Source organism: Triticum aestivum, chromosome 5B (genome assembly GCF_018294505.1).
Source record: "Triticum aestivum cultivar Chinese Spring chromosome 5B, IWGSC CS RefSeq v2.1, whole genome shotgun sequence".
Lineage (NCBI taxonomy): Eukaryota > Viridiplantae > Streptophyta > Magnoliopsida > Poales > Poaceae > Triticum > Triticum aestivum.
The window spans coordinates 419744106-419754250 of record NC_057807.1 but is presented as its reverse complement, the minus strand read 5'-3'; the positions used below and the strand labels follow the sequence as shown (position 1 = coordinate 419754250).

At 50.9% G+C, this 10145-nt stretch overlaps 1 protein-coding gene across 1 annotated transcript; it reads left to right on the top strand.

Moving 5' to 3' along the window:
* Nucleotides 1–7585: 7585 nt before the first annotated feature.
* On the top strand, nt 7586–9426 carry LOC123112195 (heat stress transcription factor B-4c). Its single transcript, XM_044533127.1, has 2 exons — nt 7586–8132; nt 8237–9426. The coding sequence occupies exons 1-2, from the start codon at nt 7878–7880 to the stop codon at nt 9146–9148; spliced, it is 1167 nt and encodes a 388-aa protein (XP_044389062.1). The 5' UTR covers nt 7586–7877; the 3' UTR covers nt 9149–9426.
* The last annotated feature ends 719 nt before the right edge of the window (nt 9427–10145 follow it).

The window sequence follows — 10145 nt, the reverse complement described above, 5'->3', positions numbered from 1 at the left end:
CCTCATTGGTCTTGCAAAGAGAATGAACGACGGAACATCGATGCTCTCTCATGCAAAGTTATCTAATTCTTTCTGGACCGATCCTATCTTCATCGGTTCCTCTTGTAGGTGACATTCCTCGGAGAGTTTGTTCACTGAAAGATGTATCATACAAGCACTTGAAGAACTTTGGTTGAAGGGCATCTTACATTCTTAAGAAGTTGGTCCTAATTCTCTCAACATGTAAAGTGTCCACCACAATGTCCCCACTAAGGCCATGCATTTAAGTCTTCTCTCCTACAAAGCCATACAAAATCTGCCACATAAGTTAACTTACAATTTTTTTTTGCATTAGTCTACAATTCTCTCAACATGCAAAGTGTCCACCTCGACGTCCCCAATAAGATACATTTAATTCTTCTCTCCTACTAAGCCATACAAAATCTGCCACACAAGGGAACTTAAAAATTACATTTTTTTTGCATTAGTCTACAATTCTCTCAACAAGCAAAGTGTCAACCTCAATGTCCCCGCTAAGGCCATGCATTTAAATCTTCTCTCCTATTAAGCCATGCAAATCTGCCACATAAGCAAACTTATCACTACATGTAAAGCTGCCATGTCATACATGCATGTTAGTCATCCTTCATATTTTTGTTCGAAATGATATTTTTAACAGTAATTCAAAAGTTTTATTCTATTTTTATAGAGTTTCTTTTATTGATTTTTAAGCTTATATTTTTTTCATTAGATTTAGTTGATTTTGAGCAACTATTAACGCATTTTTTTAACAAAGTTACCGCAACAACGCGCGGGGTATCATATAGTTTGTACATGTTCCAAGGGACGAGAGATCCAATCTTGAAAGCTAAGACAAGGCAGTGCATCTATTTTAGCCAATGGGTGTACAAAGTAAAGATTAAAGAACATACCACGCATCCAAGGTAGAAGGCCGGATTGGTTGCGAAAGATTGCAGGGTATCGATCATGATGAGATATTCTCTCTAATGGTCAAGATGTCTTCGGTCCAAATTGTTCTTGGCATGGCAACCACCATGGACTTCAAAATTGAAGGACTTGACGTGAAGACTACATTCTTGCATGGTGATCTAGATGGGAGATATACATGGAGCAGCCAGAAGAATTAATCATTGCCGGGTAAGGAGCACTTTGTTTGCAAATTGAAGAAGAGGTTGTATGGCTTGAAGCAAGCTGCTCGATAGTGGCACACATTTTTTGAGTCTTTCCGACTGGACTAGGTTACATAAAGCACAACCAAATCATTGTATCTTTATGAAGATTACGTCAAGGGTGACTTTATTATTCTCTTGTTGTATGCTGATGATATGTTGATTATTGGAAATGCCACAAAGAGAATTGGTTTCCTCAAAAAGACATTGAGTAAATCCTTTGCCATGAAGGATTTAGGATGAGTTAAGCAAAAACTAAGCATGAAGATCTCCCGTGTTAGATCAAAGAAACCGCTTTGGCCCTCACATGAAAGATACAACGAGAAGGTACTTGAAAGATTCGATATGAAATTTGCAAAGCTTGTCATCCTCCGCTTGCATGCCACCAGGAACTCTCCGCTTGCATGCCACCAGAAATTGACTATTGGACAATGTCCTACAAGCAAGAAGGTGAAAGACGAAATGAGTAAAGTACCATACGAATCTCATGTGGGCAGTTTGATGTATGTCCTAGCTTGCACTAGGCCTGATATGCCTATGATATTGTAGATTTTAGGCGGTTCATAAAAATCTAGGTAAAGCTCACTAGGAAGTAGTGAAGTGGATTGCCAGGTATCTAAGGGAACTTCAACATCATGTTTATGCTTTGAAGGCGGTGATCATGTATTGTAGGTTGTACATACTCGATACCCGCACACTAGTCCCCCTCCCAGGATCTCACGTCGCCCCTCGTGGGTGACTCGAGGGCGACCGAATCCCTAGCGCCTCGAACCCTCCTCCCCCTCTCCCCCTCCCCGTCGCCACCCGAGGACTCCACCGGCCCTGCTGTGCGGCCTCCCATGAAGGTGGCGGCGAGGCTCTGTTGCCCTGCCTCGTCGCAGGGGGCTCCGGAAGCCGGGGCGGCGGCCCCGGGTGGAGATGGCGGCGTGGATCTCGCCGGTGGGTGGCGTCGCGGGAGCTGGCCGTTCCTTCTGGCCGTGTGGGCGGCGGTAGGGCGGCGGAGGTCCTCCGTGGCTGCGGGATGCTCCGGTGTTTCCACCGGATCTGGATCCCGGCCTCCTCCCCTTGCTTCAGCTCGCTCGGCTAGATCTGGCTTTTGGGCGTGGGGAGGCGGGAGCTCTGGAACGGGGGAAACCCCTGGTCTACTTTGCATTGACCTCGATGGCGTCGGCGCTGCTGCGCCGGTCCCCTCCTGAGGGCACGTCGAGCTTCCAATCTCGTCTCCTCTCTTCCTCCCCCGCGTTCCCAGGTGAAAGCCTTGGCCTTTTGGGCCGGACGACGACGGCGTTCCAGCGGTGTGTTCCTCCTTGGAGGCGTTGTCCTAGGGATGGGCGGAGGTTGCGGCTGTGGTGTTTGGTGGATGGTGACGGCGGCGGTGTGATGCTTTCTAGGCCGCTGGTGATGTGGGAGGCGATTGGCTGGTCCGCAATCCTTCAGTGGTTCTTGTCCGGTACCACCGTGGGCTGTTGGCCGGTGTTCAACGTCCTCGTGTAGTGGCACGGTATGGATGTAGGGGAGACGCTTCTCCTCTCCAAAATTGGCCCCTTTGGGTCGACGACAGAGTCGGGTTTATCTCCATGCGGCTCAGCCTCTCCCGTCCACCTTCGTCGGCGTCTCTGATTGGCCTCTGCTCTGGCGTTCTCGCCGAGGTGGGCGCTCCGGCGGCTTGACTATGGTTTCTTAGTGTAGGCGATGGCGTTTGCAGCTTTGCTATGTGTAGCTCCTAGTTTCAAGCGTGTTTCGCCTGCGATTTTTCAGTTTTTGGTCAAGTTTTGGCCTTTGTAATCAGCTCCTTTGTATCCTAGCCGGCTGATGGCTTCATTAATCTGAAGTCGGGCTTTATGCCTTTTCTCTTAAAAAAAGGTTGTACATACTCAAATTATGCCACTAACAAGGATCGTCGGATGTCCACATCTAGATACATGATGACTTATGAGGGGGGAGGGGGGTGTCATCGCACTCAAGATTGTAGAAATGCGTTCCCACATCGACTACAAAGAACCTGAGTACATCGTCGCAGTTGATGGTGGTAAAGACGTTTTATGGATGAAGAACTTCTTGCAAGAACTAACCTTGAAGCAAAAGAACTTACTCTATTCCTATTTTGTGCTAAGTTTTGGCTTCCGTGCTTAAGTAACAATTTTCGAGCTAGTTACATAGAAGTGGTGATAAAATTACTTTTTGTGTGTCCAGTGTTTCAGATCACCATAAATTGTGTGTTAGTTTCCAACATTTGTTTTTAATCACAACATCTACATCACACCGACAAACCCACAAGTGCACGTCAAATACATTTATCAAGAATTACAAAGATCGCGGAGTACACTTTTTGGCGGAGAGTCCCACACTATTTTTTTCGTGCGTGTGAATATATTGCTCCATAATGTACCTTCTTTATCAAACAATATACCACCATTATGCTGTTAAGAAAAAAATTACAAGTTTTGAACGTACAAACATAACGTATTAATTTTATAAGAGCATCTCCAACGCACGCGACAAAAGACACCCGCGCGCGGTAAACTGGCATTTTAGCGCGCGCGGCAAGTTTTCGCGCGCTCCAGCGGAGGCGGGAAACTAGCGCGCGCTGGGAAGATAGCGGCAGCTCGCGCGGTAGAATTGGCGCGCCGCTTCGCACGGACCTATAAAATGCGGCGCTCGTCACGCTCTCCACCACACTGCCACACGCCCATTTTCCTCGCCACCTCGCCGCTTCCACCGCTTTATCGCCGCATCCTGCGCCCCGCCACCACCGCGCCATCATGCCGCCGCGCCGCCAGGGATCTTTGGGCTACCGCGGCGTCCGCAAGTGCCCCAACGGCTGGTACTACGCCGAGATCCGGTCCAGCGACGTCCGGCTCGGCCTCGGCACGTTTCGGAGCGCGCATGAGGCGGCCCACGCGTACGACGCTGCGGCGTGGTGCCTAGAGAGGCCTCCGTCGCAAATGAACTTCCGGGACGTCTACATGCGCGAACAGGTGCAGGTCGTCGCCCCTCCGCCCTCGTCTGATCACGGACCAGGACCGTGCGGACCACCTTCGGCGGCAGCGTCGCCTCCTCGTCGCCGAGGAGGACGAGCGAGCCATGGCGGAGTGGCGCCGGCGCCACCCGGAGGACGTCGCCAACGAGCGCGCCTACTGGGCGGAGAGGACGGCAAGGCGCCGCGCGGAGCGGGCGGACCGGCGTCAGCGGAAGGCATTAGCAATATCGCGGTGCGATATCGTTGAAGCAGGTGGGAGGTTGATCTTGACGTCAGACGATGAATGTTCGGACGACATATGGGTCGATACCCCAGACAACACCACCGAGGATGAGGATGATGATGAGGACTCGGTGTAGTTCTAACTGCACCGTAGTTTATCTAGTTGCACCGTAGTTTAATTTTATGTAGTTGCACCGTAGTTCGTTTTTATCTATCTATGCTATGAACTTGTTTATGTATATGTGCTATGAACTATATAAAATATTTTTGTATCGTTTTTATATCTATGTGAAATTTATTTTATGTCCAAAATACAACAAATATAGACATGCGCGGGCTGCTCGCACGCGCTGCATTTTAACGCGCTGTATTTTAGCGCGGCTGCTGGAACCAGCATTGTGGGCGCCCTAAATCTGTGGATGGACGCACCGCAAACCACTTTTTAGCGCGCCACGCGTTGCGTGGCGGTTGGAGATGCTCTAACCACAACTAATACAAGAGCTCCGTCCGGTGTGAGGTTTGCCATCATGGATTGAGAGTGGATTTTTGATCCCGCGCCCCCCCAGAGTTTGTTTTTGGAATATACATGTGTACTTTTTTTTATACATCCTTGTCCACATGTGTTATATTTTTCAAGATTTTTTAACTTAAAATTTTGAGTTTTATCTTTTAGAAAATCAAGGTCCATAGGGACGGAGCTGTATTAGCAATTTTCACCACGAACACCCAGCCCTACTTATGTTCAAGCGACCAAAGACACATTGGTCAAATCCGTTAACCCTTGTCAGAGCCGGAAGAAATATATCTGCGTAGGTTTGCACTAGCAAAAGAGCCCGTGCGTTGCAACGGAAGAAAAAACATAACACACACTCTTAACTCAACAACCATCACTCAAGACCATAATAGGTCCATCTCCTTTATTTTTGCGAGGCATCATATTTGTGTTGCCGCTTATCCTCCTTCTCACCCTCGCAGGCGATGGCCTCAGTGTTCACACAAAACAACAACAAGCGTGTGTTTAATATGGTTAATCCTAAGGCATCTCTCTCTCCCTCTCTCCTCCCTCTCCCTCTCCCCCCCCTCTCTCGCTCGCTTTCTCTCACTCTCGCGATGAGAAATCTGTTGTTTTTCCTTGCGACATTTTTCAGAGGTATGCACGTGTAGTTATCGATGTTTTCTTTTCCGTATATGGTTATAGTGGGGTATTTATTTGCAATCCAGATCGCCGCCGGTATGAAAAAAACAGATCTTGCGCTATAAATTATAAGTTTGCTTCCATAATAATATTTTAAAAATATTTAACAGGTAAAACTAACATCATATTTAGATTGCACGCATTTTTTAATAAAATGTCATATATAATATGTTAAAATCGAAGTTACGGTTTAAAAGATACAGATAATTTAGAAAATCATTTGGTTTGACTCAAATATATTCCAAAATAATATTTAAAAATACTTAACAGGTAAAAATAATCCCATATTCATATTCTATATATTTTTCTAATCAAATTTCATATATAACATGTTCAAATCGGAGTTACGGTTTAAAAGATATGGATGATTTTAAAAAGCATTTGTTTGACTTAAATATGATCCACAAATGAATTACGTAAAACATCAGGGTTTTTTTCAAAAAATATAAAATAATGGTTCGGGTGTGACTTAAATCCGGACGGTGGGTTGATTTCAAGAAAAGACAGGGACTTTTGTGTAAAATACGAAAATAACGCTTCGTTTTAACTTAAAACAGGACTGCGGGTTGAATTCTCTGAAATAGAGGAACTTTTCTAAAAAAATGCCATGACGGACGAAAGAAACCCAATTTGCTTTATTATTAGGTAAAGATTAGCATATGTTGCGATGCAATATACTCCTTCAGGTCTTTTTCTTTTCCGTCTCGCAAGCTGACTAGAGAAACCCTTCCTTCCCTGAGTCTCTGTCGATGAGCCCGTGGATTTGCCTCCCCTTCGCCTGCCGCTCCGGCAGTCGGTGGCGAGGAAGGGATTTCTTGTGCCTCGTCTCCGGCTAGTAGATAGGTAGGGTTTTAGTTCTCGCAGGGCGGTGTTTGGAATGGCGGTACTTCTTCGAGTCGGTCTTTCGGGCTTCGATCCTTCTCAAGTTCGTCCACTGGGACGTATTGGATGGAGCCCCGACGTAGATTTCTACCAACTCCTTGGTGTGGCGAGGTTAGGGTTTCTCGCGGTGCGTATGTAACGGCGATATTTGGTGTCGAATCTTCTTATTGAATCAAGAAGTCAATAGCAACGACTGCGGCTCTGGGACGCTAGTCCCTAGGCGCACGTGCACGAAGACTTTCCGACTATCATCGACAAGGTCAGACCCAGCTCCGGTATGGGAGTGACGACAGCGACGTGTCGGCGGCTTGTTCTTAGGACGGCAATGGTCATTTAGTGGCCCATAGATATTAATGTAATTTTTATTATGTTTGAGTTGTTGTATTTCCCGTGGATCAATACAATAGATCGATCTTTTCGGGAAAGAAAAACTCCTCCAGGGGGAGCTTGTGATTTTTTTTTCTCTCCTCCGCAGCGAAGGACAGTCGCACAGAAAATATCAACTCAACAATAATAGCAAAATAGAGAAACCCCGCGCTTGGGACGTGCGACAGCACGTGATGTGCACCGGTTAGGGCACATGGGACTTGGAATAGTGATCTGATCCATCCATCCATCCAAAGGAGCGTATGTGCCCCTTCGTACCCTGTTAGAAGAGGTCACGTGCGATGGCGGAAATCCAATTATCATTTTTCTGCGGCATATACTGTATGGCATTGACCGGCCAATAGGAATGGCTGGCACTGCTTCTATTTTCCTCTCGTCTCTCTGCAACGAGAAAAGAAAAGAGCGATCAGATTTGAGATGCTTCCAAGACTGTCGCAGCGCTTGTCTGCCCGGCGCGAAGAATACAAGGTACCATTTTCCCGAGCCTGAAAAAGAAATCGATCCAACATCAGACTCAGTGTCTGTGTGACTAGCATTTGATTTTAGACGGAAAAAGGGTCGGGTGTAAACGAAATATTTTGGAGACCGAAAGGGTTAAAAGAGGCCTCAAAACGGAGGATGGTTTTGGGGCTGCAGGCAGTGGCGGACGTGTCACGGGTCTACCTTGAAAGTTGAATCTCAAGACGGAACTCCCGACCCCTCTCTCCAAAACGAAACACCCAGACAGACATACAGACGCAGCGACGACACATATTCCCTCCCACCACCTCCACTGCCCACTCGTCCCCCAGCCACCGCGCACGCTCCCCGAGGCAGACCCACTCGCCCGCCTGCCTTCCTTCCTCCTTCGCCCACTCCCTTCCTCCGCATTCACCACCACCCTGGTAGTTAAAACCAGAACCACCACCTCAAACTCGACAGCCCGAGTGAGTTAAAACCCTGAGCCGAGCTTCCCTAGTGGAGTGGTTTAGAAACCTCCGCCGACTCTTCCTCCAACTGTTTCAGTGCAGTAGTGTCCGGCGGGTGAGCAGGAGCGCGAGCGATGGAGCGGTGCGGGAGCTGGTCGGAGTCCGACGCCACGGCGCAGGCGGCCGCGCAGAAGGCCGTGCCGGCGCCGTTCCTGACCAAGACGTACCAGCTCGTCGACGACCCGGCCACCGACCACATCGTCTCCTGGGGCGACGACCGGGTCTCCACCTTCGTCGTCTGGCGCCCGCCGGAGTTCGCGCGCGACATCCTCCCCAACTACTTCAAGCACAACAACTTCTCCTCCTTCGTCCGCCAGCTCAACACCTACGTAAGCGCCAGCCGCCATTTCCGCTTCTGTTTTTTGATTGAGTTTGCTCTTTACGATGCGTGCATGGAGCGGTGCTGACGGTGTGTGGCATTGTTGCAATGCAGGGGTTCCGGAAGGTCGTGCCCGAGCGGTGGGAGTTCGCCAACGAGTTCTTCCGCAAGGGGGAGAAGCAGCTGCTGTGCGAGATCCACCGCCGGAAGACGTCCGGGTCCACGACGTCGTCGTCTCCGCCGCCCTTCTTCGCGCCTCCGCACTTCCCGCTGTTCCACCCCGGCGTCTCGGTCGCGCATCACCACCAGCAGTTCGTGGGCGAGGACGGGCCAATGGCGGCGCACGCTGGCATGGGCGTCCCGTTCATGCAGCCGCATTGGCGGGAGCAGGGCGCGCCTCGGTTGCTGGCGCTGGGCGGACCCGCCGCGCCCTCGCCGGGGGCGGACGGCAATGGCCGCGCATCCAGCGCGGCGGTGCTGATGGACGAGAACGAGCGGCTGCGGCGCAGCAACACGGCGCTGCTGCAGGAGCTGTCCCACATGCGCAAGCTCTACAACGACATCATCTACTTCGTGCAGAACCACGTGCGGCCCGTGGCGCCCAGCCCGGCCGCGGCCACGTTCCTCCAGGGCCTCGGCAATGGCATGCAGCCGCGCAAGATGCCGCCGGCCAGCACCGGCGCCGGGAACGGGCTCAACACCTCCGGCGGGAGCACGACGTCCAGCAGCTCTCTGACCATCGCCGACGAGCTCTCGCCTCCTCCCAACCATCTCTCCGCGGAGAAGAGCGGCGGGGAGGCCGGCAGCAGCAGCGCGGCTCTGTCGGCGCCCACGAAGCTCTTCGGCGTGCACCTCAGCGCCGCCCCGGTCGGCGCAGGGAGCAAGAGACCGCCTTCCCCCGAGGAGGAGCTGCCGTCCACGCCCCCTGCGACGAAGGCAAGGCTGGCGCTCGAGAGCGACGACCTGAGCCTGTCCGTGGCGCCGCCGTCGCAGCCTTACGCCGCCTCGTCTCCAGCTAGGAGTTAGCTAGCTAGATAGCTAGTTAGTATTAGCTCACTCACCTAGCAAGCAAGCAAGCAGGGTAGCATCCGCGTTGCTGCATGCAACCGCGGACCATTTTGCTGTGTTCTAATCCGACCGACGTCTTCTGTTTCCTACTTAGACCAGTTGTTAGTTTGTTGCCCCCTCCTGAAGTTAGCAAGTGCTTAGTTAGGGTTCTGTCTGTAAACTCTAATCGCCCAGCACTCTGAACAAGTGCCATCATGTGCCCGAACTAATCGAAGCCAATCCGGTGTTTTTGTACAGTACTGCTCCTGTAATTAGCTGCTGAACTGCGGCGCCGCTGATGGCAAATCTTTTGTTTGCACGGCAAGTCCGGGAAAGTGCAGCAAGTCAGCAGCACCCTCGATTTAAAATCGCTTTCTTTGGTAGCCTTTTGCGTGCGCTCGGCGAGTCAAAGATGGGAAAAGGCTGTTGCCTGTTGCATTGCAGCCATTGCAGCAGGCTCGAGCCCATTGGTCACATACACAGGTCGTATCTCACCGAGCGAGTCTCGCTTGTTTCTGAGACGTAGGTAGAGTACTGCATGCTGTAGAGTAGTACCAGTACGAGCACTAGCTAGTTGTAGCCCTAGGCTGGCTGGCTGGCTGGCTGGCCGCTTGACAGGTGAAGATAGAGAGGAGTACGTAGGCTGCGCAATGCATGCCCGGGAAACCCGAGAAGCGGCAGCGTGATGATTAGAGAGGACTGAGCTGGCCCGAGCCTGGAGAAGATCTTGGGAAGTCTAATCCGGAGCCGGAAACGTAGAGGCCGGGCAAGAGATCTCCTCTGGTTGCTGCTGCCTCGTCTCAGCGAAACCTCTCATCTCTCGGGCGAGGTCAGGGGAGGTGGCATCGGGCTCTGTTTCTTCCGCTGCTCGCTTCTGCTGTTTGTTGCTGCGGCGAGGGCAGCAGCAGGGGTGGGGTGGCGGGGAGAGACCAGGCCGAGCCAAGGCGGGCGGGGTTCCCACGATATTCCGAAAACC

Bases quoted from the DNA above. Each gene is read 5' to 3' on its own strand.
- LOC123112195 (XM_044533127.1), top strand. From the start codon at position 7,878: ATGGAGCGGTGCGGGAGCTGGTCGGAGTCCGACGCCACGGCGCAGGCG. The intron at 8,133-8,236 runs GTAAGCGCCAGC...GTTGCAATGCAG, and splicing joins TCCGCCAGCTCAACACCTAC to GGGTTCCGGAAGGTCGTGCC.